The sequence below is a fragment of the Ciconia boyciana genome, chromosome 3, assembly GCF_034638445.1.
Source record: "Ciconia boyciana chromosome 3, ASM3463844v1, whole genome shotgun sequence".
Lineage (NCBI taxonomy): Eukaryota > Metazoa > Chordata > Aves > Ciconiiformes > Ciconiidae > Ciconia > Ciconia boyciana.
Window position 1 is genome coordinate 109,248,057 of NC_132936.1, and position 16,559 is coordinate 109,264,615.

At 50.8% G+C, this 16,559-nt stretch overlaps 1 protein-coding gene across 2 annotated transcripts in view; it reads left to right on the forward strand.

Annotated features, from left to right (window-relative positions):
* The window catches only part of STUM (stum, mechanosensory transduction mediator homolog), a 49,951-nt gene extending 34,014 nt beyond the window's left edge, over positions 1–15,937 (forward strand). The window contains exons 2-4 of one of the 2 annotated variants that reach the window (XM_072858433.1): positions 1,172–1,351; positions 10,127–11,142; positions 15,422–15,937. In XM_072858433.1, coding sequence (XP_072714534.1) covers positions 1,172–1,351; positions 10,127–10,161 — 215 coding nt within the window. In that variant the 3' untranslated portion in view covers positions 10,162–11,142; positions 15,422–15,937. The remainder of the gene's footprint in view (positions 1–1,171; positions 1,352–10,126; positions 11,143–15,421) is intronic. The other variant, XM_072858434.1, reaches the window with a different exon arrangement.
* Positions 15,938–16,559: the final 622 nt, after the last annotated feature.

Here is a 16,559-nt window from a genome sequence, read left to right on the forward strand (position 1 = left end):
AAGCCGTTGGACATCATGCTGCAGGATTTTTAATTCAAGACATTAATTAAAGAAAGCATTTCACAGAACTATGTTATCCAGTACAATCCACATTACACCTTTGTACCTACCTTAGCAATGCTGTATTTATATTAAAAAAAACCTAAAGACAATTCATAATGATAAGAGGTGTTGAAATGCATACTTAGGGCAGGTGACTGAACCTCCTGGCCAACAGCTCATCCATTATAGGGGTCAGAAACAGTTTCTTCTGCTCTTTGCCCGTGCTGTGTATTTCTTCAGGTTGGTTGTGGGACAGACAAGGCTTCCTTGAGCTGCAGGTTTTAGCTAGCCGTGGGCCCAGGACATCAGCTGTGAATAAATGATCAGGCTTGTTCAGTGTGGTAAATTCAGGAAGAATCTTTGTAAAGGCTGCTGTGGTGTAGTTTTCCCCCCCCCCGCTTTAACTTTCATACAAGACCCTTCATCTGAATTGTTTTAGGAAGTCTGAAGGGTGTTTGCAAGTTTTGTAAGCTGGTCTCACAAAGAGCCAAGGGCTGCAACACCAGGTCGCCTGGCTCCAGCACTGGTTTAGCGGCTACTGCTTTGGTAAAACATGCTCTCAGGTAACAGCTTGTGACTGGGGACAGCGTTGTGCAAAGATGCGGTACTGCCTTAGCACCCCTTTTTTTTGTGTGCTCCTTCAAGAGCAGTATTTGTGAATAGTAACAGACTGCCAGACCCATACAGCTTTCTAGAGCCAGACCTGCTCTAACGCTGGGTGCAATTTTCCCTTTTAGAGCTTCTGTGTAGTAAATATTCTCCCCAAAAGAGAGCCACCAGGCAGAAAAAAGGTAGACTCGTATTTCCACAGACACACAGCACTCCCTTGTAAACTGCCTACAGTGCATAAGTGGTTACTGTTGGGTGGGGGGGAAGGAGCCAAAACCCAGTGAGTGTTTTTTTCTGTCCTGGTTTTTTAGTATACGTATTGGTGTAATTCAATGGGAGACAGTAGCGTGTTTGACTGAGATGTGGCTGTGCCTCCATTTGTCCTCCTGTAAAGTGTTTCCAGCTTTTCAGCACTGCAGTGGGAGCACAGGTGGGATGCTATGAGAAGTGGGTCTAAGGGAAGGAATTTGGCATGAAGCTGTGGCTTTCACGGGGCATTTTGTTGCTGCTCTCTCCCTAGGAACGTTTGTATCCGCTTTCACCGTGCTGTGCGGAGCCCGGACCGACCTCCCCGACAGGCACATGTGTTGTGTCTTCTGGCTGAACATTGCTGCTGCTCTGATTCAGATCCTGACGGCAATCGTGATGGTTGGCTGGATTATGAGTATATTTTGGGGGATGGACATGGTCATTCTCGCAAGTAAGTACAGCGCACTCACCCCCCTCCCCGACTTCTCCCCTCCATGGCCATGTTGCTGGGTCCCAGCTAACGCCCCTGCAAACCATCGGACTGCACTGTAGGGAAGAAGAGCCGCAGGATGGGCTCTGCAAGTCCATGAGGAAAACAGTAGGCAGAGGAATTGCTGGGAGGCAGTTGGGATGGGCCCTGTGACACATCTGGAAGAGCCTCCCATCCCACTCCATGGGTTAGGATCTTCATTTCCCCTTTAAAAATGAAAAGTGCAGGAAAGGGTGAGGCCCCCCAGCACTGTGAACTCTGCTGTCTGGAGCCCTTTCTGCCCTGGTTGCATCCGCCTGCATGTTTGAACGAGAAAGCCCTTTCTCCCTTGCAACTCTGACTGCAACTCTCCGGTTAGCGAGACCTTCCTGTGAGGCTGGTTCTGCTCCCCGGGAGCGTGCAGGGCCAGCTGTCCCCAGAAAAGCCCTGGAGACTCCCCTGGACCCTCCTCTCCCTCCCAAGAATACATTCACCCAAAGGCTTTTTCTCCTATTTCACACCAAGTTCTTAGGCTGAGCAGGACTGTTTAGCTACTCCTAGAAGGATTTTCCCTACACCCTTTAAGGAGCCTCCAAAACATTAGTGTAGGGGAAAAAGAGAGGAATCCTTTTTTAAACATACGTAATTCAGGTCACCCAGTTAGTATATATTACCAGTGTAGAATACAGGCTCTGTAACTTTATCTGCTAAAGACCTTTACTGGTGTAAAAGTTGTACCATATCTGTATCATATCACCTGTATCATATCGCAGAGAATGAAGGTGACAGCCTCACGTCGCCTCCAAAGCCAGAAGCAGCCCACAGCTCAGGGTGCTGATTGTGTCTGCAAGACCCCACTCCCCTTCCAAAGGCTGGCAGAGGCCGGTGGGCATTGCCCCAAACCAAACAGGTCTGAGATCCTTCAGGCTGGCAGGGCAGGCAGTTCCCAAAGCGAGCGCTTCTCCCAGAGAACGTCTTACCAGCAGCTTTTGCTGTTTGGCTTGAAGGGGCTCCACTTTGTCATCTCTGCTGATGACATCTGTGGCTGCGTGACACAGGAGGAGAGAGGATCTCAGGAAATTGCCAGGCACCTGCCTAAAGATGAAATGGGTCACATCATTGAAAAAAACATCAGGAAAGCAGTGCACATCTTCAGCTGCCAAACCCAGGGGTTAAACCCTCTCACCAAACCACCTGCTAATTTCTGAGCCAGCTTCAATTTACAGGCTCAGTTAAGGGCAATCCCCGTGCAGAACAAACGATGGATATTAAAAACCTGAACATAAGCGAGGCAAAAGGCTTTCCTCAGGACGAAGGCAGCATTGCCCTTCATTTTTCCCTGCAAACCACCTTCCAAGTTTCCTCTCCGATGTACCCACAGAGCAGGGGTAGCCCAAGTTATTTCTGAGGATAAATTGTGAATCAGTGTACATCTGTGACGTGTCTTTAAGAACCTGCCCAATTTATGTGTAATCCCATAATTACGTGTTCATAATCATATGCTCTTCTGCTATTCCTCTGCTGGACAGCCTCTGTGTGCGGTTCGCTGTCTGGCAGGACCCAGTTCTGCAGTCGTGGGGAGAGGCAGGAAAGCATCTGTCCAGATAAAGACTACAGCTGAAACCGTGACTTGCTTTTCTCCATAGTCCTGTTCATGTACATCCTCCGGGTAGAGGGACTGGGGTTCAGGAGGGTCTTACTGGTTTTCCAGTTTGGTTGCTGGAAAAAACCATACAGCTTGGAAGTATCTCCCCAGAGCTGTTCCCCGCACCTGGCTGGACCCCACCAGTTTGGGAGGCAGAGGGTGGGTGAGCAGCGTGGTAGGGATGCACAGGCCAAGAGGTCCCTGACCACAGCAACAGCATTTCATCCCGGCCCCTCTGGCTGCAGTAGAGAAGGGTAAGAGGAGTCACCGTGTCTTATGTTAACCAGCTATATATCATCTGACAAGTTGCAGCCCTTGGCAGTTTCTTGCTGTCTCATTAAATAGCTGGGTTTTAAGTTTACTTACCATGCAGAGAAAATAATGGCTAAGTAAAGCAGCTCTTGGTTGATGGAGAATAAAAGAAAAAACTCATTTTTCAATCAAAACAAACAACAGAAGTGATCAATTACTCCCAGCTAGATCAAACAGCCCTGTCAGACCCAAAATGGTTTGTTTTCTCATGTTTTGTTTTCATGTTAAAAAAAAAAAAAAAAAAGTAATAGCTTAAAAAAGAAACGACGTTTCAGATGCAAGAAATAAGACGTTTCATTTAAAAACACTGCCAGGAAACAGTTTGCTTTGGTTGGGTTTTGCTTGTGTGCAAACAAACTATTTGATGCACTGGACAGAAATTGTACACCGTTGCAACTTTAATTTGTATGCAGGTGGGAGATGATAGTTAAAAAAAAATATGAAACTACTGTCCACCTCTAGTCTTCCTCGCCTTGAAATGGCCGATTCCATGAAACGGCCATCGGATTTTGATGGGCTAGAGGCAGGGCACAGCGGGTGGTGTCTAAGCTGATGGGGGCTAGCAGTGAGGAGAAGTGGGGAGCAGCTGAGGCTCGGGGGCTCCGCTGCAGCTTTCCTTGAGGGATGAGTGCCTCGCTCCCTGGATCAGGGCCTGCCTGTCTACTAGCTGGTAGAGAGCTGGGTGGGAGGTAGGGAGGCTTGTTGCAATTTTTCATCTTCTAGTGCTAACTCTCAGCCATTAAAAGGGGGAGCCTGCTCCAAGGGGAGAGCTTTGGGGATAACGCCATACTGTCTTTAATGAGGAGAAAAGGAGAAGAATTATAGGCCAAGCAGGTATACTTCAATTCCTGGAAGAAGTAATCAAAAAAGTGACTTGCATGCATTTAGAAAATAAAAAGAAACAAAGTCAATGTGGGTTTGTCCAGAGCAAGCTGTGTCAGACTGGCTTGATTCCCTTCTGTAGCAGAGGGATTAATTTTGTGAGTGGCGGTGGCGGTCAGCCGTCTCTCCTGACTTTCAGGCGCTGACGCCGTCTCACGCAGCGTTCCCATCAGCAAGCCAGGGAGACGTGGCCTGGGTGAAAATGCACTTGAGAACTGTTCTCTAAATGCATTTTCCTGAACTGGAAAGATACAAGAAGAGGTGTGTTGAAAGGTCCCTCCTGAATCCAGCTCTGTTCAGTATTTTCATTCACAGCTTGATGACGGACCGGAGAAGGGGCTTACCAGCCCCACACCACCGGTGGCTGCAAAGATGGCAGGCACGGTGAGGGCAGTGTCTGGATTCAAGCAAATCGAAGAAATGGTCTGAAAAAAATAAATGCTACTCAGTAGAGGCAAGTCCAAGACACCAAGGAAGGATTAATCAACTGTGTAAATACATGCTAGGGAACAACTTGTTTTTCAGAGAAGGATGTGGTGGCTGCAGTGAGTCACAAGCTGCACAGGAGAACATTGCTGTGGAGGGAACAAACGCTGCCCAGGCAGGTAGGAGCAGACCCTTTAGGACATTAACTGGTCCCCTCACCTTTCTTGGCACACGTAAAGCTGTGGCGAGGCTTGTGGCCAGCTTTGGAGGCTGTACTTCATGTGGACGACCTGGAGAGAGTCCAGAGGACCATGAGACAGCAGGCAATGAAGAGGTTCAGCAGGCTAGTAAACGTGGGAGCGCAGCAGTTTAGCCTAAGACAGACTTAAATAACAGCAGGAAAGACCTGTGTGGAAATTAGGAGATGTTTTCCCTCCAGTAAGGTCAAAATGCTGAAGAGGTGGCATGGCAGGATCTGCCCTCTCTGTCACTGGAAGACCCCAAGAGTGGGTAGACCCACGTCTGCCAGGAGCAAGGTGGGACACAGGGAGAGACTGACTGACCTCGGGGGGTCCCGTCCAGCCCTCATCTCCTCTAAGGTGCCCTTTAGCGGGATATATCCCAGAAGGAAGATTAATTGAATGCAGTTTTGCTGTCACACTTAATTACTTTTGGCAGCACAATGGCATGGGGCATTTTCTCTGCTAATTTAAATGAATCGCCAGCTGGCCCCATTAAACGCCACAGATATCTTCTTTAAGCAGCCATATGGCTTTGGGAACCATCCTTCGCTTTACCTGCTGTCTGAAGGCAAAGGTAGATTAAAAGGAAGCACTTAATTCTTTTGCAGAAAAATAATCTGGACTCTCCCCTTGCTGCTGCAAATATCCAGCTGCCCTTGGTGGTGGCTGGGCAGCGCTGCCGCACCGTGCTCTCCTCGAGCCCCTCGTCACGCCTGCAGGGACGAGGCACTGAGCTGAGGCAAAACAGAGCTACTTAGATGGCCAAGGCCAACTGGAAAATGAGCCTCCTAAGGCTTTCCGGTCAAGTTTCCTTCTGCTAAAGGCACACCTTGTCCCCAGCCCACGCAGCACACGTCTTCATTAGCTGCATCGTGCAGAATGAATGTAGAGGAACGGCCTTTCCAGGAACTCCCTAGCTGCTCAGAGCTCGTTATAAAAGGTTTTGTGCCATTTCTTGATAGAAATACCACAGAAATCAATCTAGTAATGTCACACTGAGGTGGCATAGGGGACAGGAGTCAGGGACTGTTTGTCCAGGCGTTGTTTCGCCTCTGATGAACGCAGCCAAGAAGTCACGCCTGGTTTCTGAAGGAAGCCCTTGCTCAGCTTCTGGCCTCTGAATTAATGAGTTGTGTGGCTGCGCCTATGAACGAGCAAAGGCACCATGGCTTGTGGTTTCACAGGACGGGGACTCCTGCTGCAGCCCCTGCTTCCGCAGTGGGCAGCTGCCTCTCAGGGACTGACTGCCAGCCAGTAACAAGCAATTACCTGTAATCATGCTGTCCACTTGTCGCTCCTTTGCTAATTACAGGGCTCAGACCTTGCCAGAAGCAGCAGCAGGTGATTGCATGGGTAGTGTATGCGTGGGCTCCGAGGGACTTTAGGAAGCATCACCAAGCCTCTCCTCTCAGAGCCCCTGCTAGGGCAGGTGACACAGCTGCCCTGGGAAGGAAAGGGAGCAGAAAGCACTTAAGAGACTCAGAAGAGAACAACGTCCTAAAACAGCTGGTAACCCTTCATGAGATGAAGGAAGTTCTGAGGACAAATTGCCTGCTTACACCTATTAGGGTTTTTCCAATCTAAATAGAGCCATCGCCCAAACTATACCTGAGGAAAGTAGTTGAAATACCCTTTTTTGCAGTTTCCTACCAAATGCTGTGGTAGGGTAAGTTCTTAAAATATTGTAGGAATGTTAAATACCACCAGGGTTTGCAGCACCCAGCCGGGCTGAGGCACACCGCAGTTGCGAGTTATCTGTGGGCATAAGCAAACTCGTCAGCAAAACTGCCCAAAAGCCGTCAGGTGTAGCTTTCCCAGCTCTCGGACTGTGAACGGCATGCCATGCACTGTCCGGTACTCCACGATGTCTTGTTTGCTACCTTCCTTCAGTGGTTCCCCTTTGGTCAAGCCCATGAAATAGCAATGTCATGGAGGAAAGTGTTTGTGGGAGCATGGCTCAGAGGTGTTGGTCCATCCAGCCTGTCCGGCTCAGGGCCGGTGAGCTGGAAAGCAGATGAGGATCCCCCCATCCTCTTTAAACAAGAGCCCCAAATGAAATGATCCACTTCAAATAAAAGGATTTTAAATAATGTTTGGCCCTGGTGTGAATGTCTGATGGTAGAGCAGCTGTTCTCTGTTTACTCTGCAGCCCCAATTTATTCGTTCTTTTCTGGTTCTCCATGTGTTTCGGATATATCGTCTACAGTTACATTTCTCCCTCTCTCTTTCTTTCATGTTCCTTTGCCTCGTTTTGTTCACCATCAAAGTTTCACAAGGTAAGTTTGTTTCTGTTCTTCCTCCTCCTCTTCACCCTGTGGCAGCTCCCCATGGAAAGCAGCGAGCGCTCGGATGGGGCAAATCGCTTGGCATTTGCTTTAGCCAGCGCTGCCCACTCCCAGCCCGAGTCCAGCTGTGTGCCTGTACGTGCGTGTGTCCGCCTGTCTCTGTGTCTGTCCTGTGGCCGCACAGCCCCGGGGACGTGTTCTCCGCCCGGTGTTGAAATCCCCCCCGGGCTGCCCCAAGGGCACCCTCGGAGCAGGGCAGGGACCCATTTCGGCCTCGAGAGCATCCCGAGGCCACCCTCTGCATGAACCCAGGCCTGGTAGGACAGCCTGTGCACAGGCTGGTTTCTTTTTGCCTGAATCTTACTTGCAGTGGTTTACAGTGCAATTTCAAGCAAACTTCATTAAATCGGTGATTTTGTGGGCAGATACTCAGACAAACTTAATCTTGATCCCAGAGCTGTCTGCTTTACAGAACTGCGCCTTACCTGTATTGCAGGCGTACTAATGTAAAGCTGCTTCATACAGAATAGCTATTCCTATGCAAGAAATGCAATAACTGTTTCTGTATATAAACTATTTAATAAGTCTGAAGTGTCTTAATAAATAAGTTTAGCATAGGAAAGGCCATCTTTTGGCTTACTTTGGTCATCTAAAGAGAGATACAGGCTCGGCCACTGTCTGGCTTCCAGTCAGCTTCAAAATCGATAGCAGGACTGAAAGGATTTCTATTATATCTTAATGAAAGGCATGGCTACGCAAGCAAGTTACTGTAAGCATAACCTAGCTTGCTTACTTTAGCTAAGGATTTATGGCATGCCCCAACTCTCTGATCCATGTGGTTGGTTGTTTTTTTTTTTTTACTGTGCTCCCTAAACAAATTAAACCGATGCTGTAGACCATATTACAGGTTTCCAACCAGCTCATCTTGCCTTCAGAGCTGACTCACACTTAAATGCCTAAGAAATCATCATTTTTCCCCCTAGAAAAAGCTGTTTGAAAGAGCTGAGAGTCCTTCTGTTCAGCTGCACACAATGGGCAGCAATGCAGTGCAGGGTAATACCTGCTGGTAAGTGTCATTAATCTCCTCCTCTATTCCTTGTGCTCATTTAGCAGCAGGAGATCCAGACTGCCAAGGCTGGGTGAATGCGTGGATTTTTCCAAAGTACAGCAAAGTTCATTTGCCTGGGCTAGTTCTTAGTTCAGCAAAAAGTCCCTTAAAGATAGGGGTTGTGGCACCTGCTGGTATTTTGTGTTCAGCTTTTTTAAGGGACTTACAAAAGCCTAACATAAGGGTGGGAAAGAAATATTAAAAAATATCAATGGAAAAGTGTTTGAAGCATTCTTCTGAGATGTGAAATTGCAGACTTATTTGAAATTTAAAATATAAAAATGACAGGCTACTTACGTTATTTAAACAACGAAAAAAACCCTCCAGATTTTTAAAAGGTTTCTAGTTGAAAGATCTTCACTATTGCAGACAGTTCACGTAAGGACACTTTGCTTGCTTCTTTAAAAAGGAGATCTTTTGCATTGATACTATCATAATTACAATCCCAGCTTCTCTTAAACAGAAGGCATGTAAAGCGTCTGGTGCAGTCATTGCAACCACCTAGGAAAGCGTTAAAAAGAAAAACAGTATTTTTCTCCTTATCCTGTGTCAGCACAAGAGCTGCAGGTGCTCTCTTATTGCCCTTCCCTGCCCTAGCCCCCCGGGGGAAGGAGCCCTCCCCTATGGGATTTGCAGCCTCCCCTCACCCGCTACGTACGCAATAGCAAATAAAGTGGGGCCCCGATCCCGAGGAGCTGTGACAAGCAGCAGGACAGGCTGCTTTAGCCCTTGCAGCATCCACGTGGCTGCAACGCAGCGGGATGCCGGTGCCTGCCAGGGCCAAGCATGAGCCAACACAGAGCCCCCTCAAGGGCTTTGCTGCCTTGCTCGGGAGGTGCATTAGACCCCATGGCCAGGGGAAGAGGAGAAGGGGTGGAGGAGGAGGGACCCAGGCAGTTTCCCAGTGCAATTGGTTTTGCTGCTGGCAAGCTCCATTTTCTCCAGTCCCGCCAGACGGCTGCTGTGCCCCAACAGAAGCACCTGTAATTCTGCTGGGCTGGAGCAAAGCAAGTGCATAACAAGGCAGCGAGAATATCATTAGGGAATGGGCCCACGGAGGCATCCCGAGGTCTGTGTTTGAGCTCTGACACGTCAGCCTGTGAGTAAAGGCATCCCGCTTCTCCTCCAAGAGATGTTTGCTCACCTCTGCAAACTGTAGTGCAAATTGGTTGCTGCTGGAGAGCTCTGTTAGCAAAAGCCAGCACGGGAACTGAAAGGTGGATAGAGGAAACCAGCCTCCTCCTACCTGGCAGTCCTCTGGAAGGACGAGGTTCAGACGTAGATTGCAAGTAGAGATGCGAGCGTGTCGGATGCACAACCAGCAAGCTGCCGGGTCAGCGCTTGGGAACAGCGGTGTCTCTGGAGCAGTATATACGGGCCTACGTTTCCCCTACGCTGCAGAAAAACACGCTCCAATATAGAATAATTTAGGCAGAAAATACAGCATTTCCGTAAAGGTTTTAGGTTATTGGGCTGTACTGGAATTGGTGGCCGCCAGTACCCACCGTGCCTTTATAACCTCTTCACGCAGCCGTGCCTCTGCCCATGCCGGGGCCGGTGGCAGGCAGGCACCTCAGCGGCAAGGCTGGCTGCCGGCAACTGCCTCGCCGTGCCCAGGAAGGTGGCTGCACCCCGTGGTTGCACGGGGCAGGCGTTGGCTGAAGCAAGGCAGGGCGGCTCGCCGGGCTGAGCCTGCCCCCGGGCAGCCTGGCAGTGAGGGGGGACGTGGCAGCCCCCCTGTTCTCCCACATGGTTTGCCACTCGGGGTGGACCAGGCTGGTGGCTCGCTTGAGCCTCTCCGAGGGTCCTCGTTAGGAATTAACACTAATCATGTTCCCTCCCCCTCCCTCCTCACAGGCTACAAGGAACAGGGGATCCCACAGCAGCTGTAGTGGCTGGGACAAGTATGGTCAGAGAAACACGGCGAGAGATTTCCTTTGGCAGCTGTGGGCCACGGACCTTTTCATTACCCTTTGTCTCTCTTCTTCCTTTTGTTTTGTCTCCTTCTGTTTGAACCCGGTTCATCTGCCCGTCCAGCGGAGCGGAGGTGCAGAGCAGCCGACGGAGACTTGCACTGATCCCCTTGAGCAGCGGAGATGGGGCAAGCACGGCGTGGGTTAGGACTGGCCCCGGCCAGCACACGGTGGGCGGCCGATGAGGAGGAGGAGGGTGCCGGGAGAAGGAAACACCCCTGGCGAAGGTGGCACCTGGGCAGGCAGCTGAGCCGGGGGAGCGGGAGATGCTGCTTTCTCTCTCTCCCGGGGGGAAGTAGCTGAAGAAGTTTTGCCTCCTTTTTACGCTCACCATTTAAAGGAAACCGGCTGTGAACGTCAAATGCCAAGGAGCTATTAATAGATATATGTACAGTATGTAAAAGCAAACCAGTGGTACTTTTTCCCCCCACCCCAAGAGTCCATCCTTGACTACTTTGTGGTAGCAGAGGGCTCAGCCCAGCCTCCTCTGCTGTCTGTGTATATATGATGCTCAGTGAAGCTCTGTCCTTGCAGATGTCTTGAGAAACATGCTTGCTGTATATCGTATTGTACTGCTGAACTGACTGGGGCCGTCCCCTGCTTCCATCCACTGGCACCATGTGAAGACCAGACCTCTCGCCAGCCCCTGGGGAGACTTTATCTAGCAAGGGACTGGTGCCCCGCAGCACCTTGCCTCTAGGGTGGTGGGCGCAGCCACGTGCTGTCGAAAGCTTCTAGTGTAAAACAATACTGGGGGAGCCAAAAAAAAAAAAAAAAAAGAATCTTTTCCTCCCCTCCCCCTGAAAGGGTCTTGCTGGAAGCCTCTCCATGCTTTGGAAATGGATCCCCTTGCGGCGTGTGCTCCTGGCTGAAGCAGCGTCCCTGCTCCGCTTCCCCAGGGTAAGTGCCCGAAGCTCGAGGATCACGACCCGGTGCTAACCAGGTGCTCGGTAGTGGTCCTGGTTGGAAGGCCCGTGGCCAAATGGGATAGAGCTGTGTTTTCGTGGCTTGAACACACACTGCGCAGAGCTAAACTGGGCGTCCCGGCAGAGTGAACCCTCTGATGCTGGCTGGTGTTTCCGCAGGGCGAGAGGAGCTCAGCCAGGGGAGACCTGGTGGCAGCACCCGGCTGCTTTTCCACTCCAAAAAGGTGGTGGGGGCTGCCCTGCCAAAAGAGGGCAAAATCAGGCTGCTGCTCTCGCCCAGGGAGGGCCCTGCCAGTGAGAGGAGCTTGACACAAACCCGCTGCCAAAACTGGGAGACACCTGAGCGTGACAGAGCTAAGACCCGCTTCCAGCCCATTGCTTCTGCAGAGAGGCAGCCGGTGGGCAAGGGGACAGCAGCAAACCCCACAAACCCTTACAAGCTCCTGGCCGCTCCTAGCATGATGGTTTGCTTTTAAGGCAGGCTTTCATTTTCCGTGCAGAGCAGATCCTGTCAGTTAAAATATCTCCTGTTGCAAAGAGAGCTGAGGTGTCAACCAGCAGCAAGCGCTCCCAAGCACGCGTGTCTCCTTGCCTGATCATCTGCAGGCAGAAAGTGCAGAGCACCCAGCCGTTCTCCATGCGCTGTGTGTTTAACCCTCAGAGGCATCGCAGGGGTACGCTGAGCGGGACAGCTGCCCGCCGAGGGGGGAGGAGAGCCCTGCACTGGGCAGGGTGCCTGCCGGTGATCCCTGGTGGGGTAGGAAGCTCCCTTAGTGTTTACAGCAGCAGGAAACATGGCTTAGGCTCCCCATAGCCCCAGGTGCTCTCCTGATGGCTGGAGACCCGCTGGCTTTAACGCGGGACCTTTCCTCCCGGAAAGTTTCCTGCCTGCCCAATGCCCACACTTCGCTGTGAGCCCGCAGCCTGTGGAAAGCAGGCACCAATACCTCTCTGCTCTCCCAGCTCAGGGCAGGGAGTCCTTCTCCAGGGCTAATGACAAAGCATAATCCATAAAACTAACTTGTGGTGGGACAGGACCCGTCCAGACCATGTGCATTTATCCAGAGCAGGCATCAGAACTGATGACAAACTGTTTTCACCCCGCCCTTCGACGACTGCGTGCTATAAAAAGCTTTGGGCTGCCCGAACAGGAGAAAGGGGCAGAGAGTCAGGAGCCTTGGGAGCAGCAGCCTTCGCTGTGAGCCAGGAGACTGCTGGCCCGAGCACTTCCTCTGATCTCAGCAGCCTTCCTCAGAAGACCAAACGGAACCGATATACTAAGGATGCAAATTTGTAACACAAATAACTCATTGTGTATTTTACCAAGCCAGACTTCAGCTAGGGCAGTGTGTTTTGTAGACATTCCCTTTGTGCATGTGCTGCAAGTACTGCCTGGTGTTTGCGCACGGCGTGCCTGGGCCAACACGCTCAGCTAAACACCTGCAACGCCGCGCAAGCCCCACTGAGCACTGTCCTACAGTGCCTATGGTCTAGAGGAGACGTATGTTTAAACTGGCTCTTTCGCACATGGTTAGCAAGAGGAGAGGAAACAAATCAACATGAAATGGATTTGTGGAAGACTCTTCGGTTAAGTTTAAAGCAATATTTCACAGGTCCTGGCCAAATATTAGCAGTAACCCCCTGCATCTGTAGATGACAGGCAGACATTGCTATCCCTGTTGTACAGCTGAGAAACAGCAGTGTGCAGTAAGGTTAAATTACCAGACTCCAAAGCAAACCCATGGCAGAACCACAGGAATAACTCAGGTTGCATTTCTCTTGCCTTGCACCCTAAGCAGTGGCTCATACTGTTACGCTGGCCCGCCAGAAACGGGTATTTAGCAACTACCCTGTATCCAAATGGGGGTGCTGAGCTCAGCTTTTTGGGCTGCTCCACAGAAAGCAAAGATCCATAACACGGTACAGACAGGAAAGCTGCTCATTTGTAATTTTAGAGGAAGATAGATGAAAAAACATCAACTTTTAGAGACAAGCAAGCCACGCAACAGAGGCAGCAGCGAAGCGGGTTTCCTTGGAAGCCAAGCACCAGTCGGTGCTTCTTGTTAGCCCAGGGCTGGAAGTGCTCAGGAGGAAAAGCAGCGCAGTTATCCTGCCACGATGCTGCGCTGCAGTGAGGCATAGTTACCTTGCTTTGCCGAGGAGAGGATTGCAAGACAGCAGCACTTTGAAAAAGTCAGCTCCTAGTAGGTCAGTGGTGGAAAGATGAAACCCAAGAGCCATCTGACATCTGCGTTAAAGCCAAGGGATGAGCTCCTCAAGATTACTGTTGCCACAGCAATCACCAAAAGGATTTCTGCTTACGATGTTCAACAATTTCAACTCTTTTTGACCATTTCTACCAAAAGGACTGGTGAAGAGGGTGGCCGCCCAGTGACCTGTGCTGTAGCATCTGCAGCTCTGTGGCTTGCAGGACTGCACAGATGTTACAGAACTGAGCTTCACCATTTACTGCGAGACGGAGAAGCTCTGGTCCTTCATTTCCCACCTGGGAAAATAAGGGGTAAATAGGATCCTAACCAGGAGCAAACAGGGAATCAGTAGCACAGCTGGAAAACACCTTCACAAGCTGCTGCTGTGATCAGTGGGAAATCTTCTTCTGAGGTTTATAACTAGCCATTAAGCCACCCAAACAACTTGCCAGCTCAGCTGCAGCGAGCACGATGACCAAGAGCAGTGGTTACCCCTCACATTTGCCAAAGCAGAAGGGCTGGTTCAAGTGCAAACTCCAAACGCTGCCTGAGCATCGAGTTAGTTGTGCTGTGGTCTCAGGATGGGTGTGCAGGAGCCTCTGCAGACACAGCTAGCAGGTTGCACTAGGCCAGCTGGTAGAGGTGTTGAGAAGAAACCAGGCAAAGCCTGTGGGTGCAGAAGCTCTGAAACAGGAGCAGCCAGGTGTGGCTTAAGAACAACTTGTTCTGGTGCCTGTGAAGATGGATTCACTTTTAGAAGATGGATTTAAACATGTAGTGGACAGGCAGTGCAGGAATTCTCAGTCTGGGGAGGGTTAAACAAGCTGACATTTTCACTGGGCATTAAACTGCCAGAAGTCGTATCTCCTGTGGCATCAGATGTCAGACCAGCAGCAGATGCCCCATCCCAGAGACCCAGCACCCGTACAAAAGGTCCCCTGGGAACACAAAGTGGCAGGATTAGCTCCTTGTCAGCATCATCAGGGTTTTGCTGGCCTTTCGGGCCACGTTTGGTACTGTCTGTCCCTGTGCTCTAGTGAGGACAGGATAATTGGGTTAGCTGGGGAAGGGCTTGTCTGGAAATGCTTCCCTCCCCAGGACTGCCGCAGGTCTCCAGAGAGCATCCCTTCAGTTACGGCTGTGTGCTGGCTGCATTTATTGCATGAGGGAGTTTGGCACCAGCAGCACTGTGCAGGAGAGGTGCGGGATTTATAATTTACTTTCAGGTTTTGCTCTATAAAAATTTTGCTTATTTTTGACCTTTCTATCAAACCGGTGAAGCCAAGAAAACGTCCAACGCACCACTCCAGAGGCTCTGAAATCTGTCCAGTGGACACCCAGGACAAAAAGCCTTATTTCTGCCTGTTGTGGGGATTTGCTTAATTGATTTTAATTAACACCAGACAGATTCCTACTCTCTGCTTTACGACAGGAGCAACTTTATAGATTGGCCTTGCTACCAGGGAGCAAGCACCAAATTGCATTTTCCCCAAAGCTGCCCCGCTGCAGTAATAATGATGATAGAAACCTCTGCTTTTTCCAATAGTCCTGGTTAAAACCAGCACCCCCAAGCTCCCCCCAGCCCAGGTGTGAACAGCAGCATGCTCCTGGGCATCGGCAAGCCCCTGAGCCTAGTTCCAGGTCTCCCTGTTGGCAAGGAGTGGGGAGATGTGCTGCAGTGAGCTCGGAGGCCGAGCTGCAGGGCAGGGCTGGGGATGCCGGATGGGACAGATGGGATTTCAAGCCGTAGTGGTCACCAGGGGGGTCTGCTGAGTCCCATCTTTAATATCACACACCCTGCCTTGACTTGTTTTTCCTCTTCTCATAAGAGACCAGAGCTTTGTGCCAGGGACAGAGCAGGCAGAGCCCATCCCCTCGAGGGGCTCCTGGGGAGCCCGCGGTGGGGAAGCTGGCAGCAAGCCGGAGGTACGTGCATGGTGGCCACAATTCATGCACTGGTGAGAAGAGCCACGCAGTGGAGACACAGGTACGAGTGCTAATTTGGCACTTTCCACCGTCAGCAATGCTTGTCTTTCTCTTTAGGGCCAAATTAACGACCCAGCTCTTTTACACCTCTTTCCGGAGCGCTGCAGAGGGAGGCCACCCACTCCGGGACACCCACCAACACCAGGGCTGGATAACTTGCCTCCTGCTTGCAGGAGCCGTGCCGTGCCGTCCCACACCGCCGCTGCAAACCGACTCCTGCCTCCTCACCGGTGCGGCTAGAGGTCGCAGCCAGTGAGCGCTTGATCTGGTCGAAGGTGCACGGCACCAGGCTATCCCGATATCATCTTCTGCTTTTTCAATATAGATGTTTTAGATGCAAGTTTTACAGCTAAAGAGCGATAGTAGGTAATGAAGAATAAATGCAATTGCTTCACCCCCATCTGCCAGTGACACTGTATTTTCTGCTGCTCTTCCCTGATTGTGAAAACCAGGTTTCTCAAAAAAGGGCTTTAATGAAATAGTTCCTTGGTACTTGAACCCAGCCGGGCTGAACAGCTGATTTACTACTCGGTGGAAAGCAATTCCAGGTAGGAACCAAACCAAATGTCTTTTTGAAATTTGTGGCCAGTTGTAAACCAGTTTCATTCTGGGTCAGCCCAACCATTTCAATGCACAGCATGTTAACATTTTTTCTAAGTTCGTTGTTGTTGCCAAATCTGTACTTACCGTGGAAAAGGTGCTATGGCAGACAGCCCCCACCCTCCCAGCCCGTTGCCCGCCTGACTGCACTTGCTGCAGGGGTCGGCATCGCTCTCGGCCGTGGCACACGTGCTTGGCAATCGCAGCCAGAAAGGTCAGCGGAGCTTTGTGCCGGGAACGGCTCCGGCACGCAGCCGTGCGGTAGGGAGCGTTAGACGTGCGAGGTGCCTCCACCTGTGCCGCACCCTGTGCTTCCCAAGACAAAGCCGCATGTTCCTCCCTATGTGCATCGACTGTCACACATTTTATTAAAGATCTCTCAGTTCTGCTGGAAATCGCCCTTGTCGTAGTCTCTCCGCGACACGGGCGGTACTGTGCCAAGCTCCATGGACAGGAAACTGAAGAGTCACGGTCTCGTTATTCTTCAGGGGGCTGTTTATTCCACCCTTGCCTTGCCTCCTACTTGTTTTGGGATGACCCTGCAGTTCCCGTACATGCATACACTCCAGCCAGAGTGTATTTTATTACTATTCAA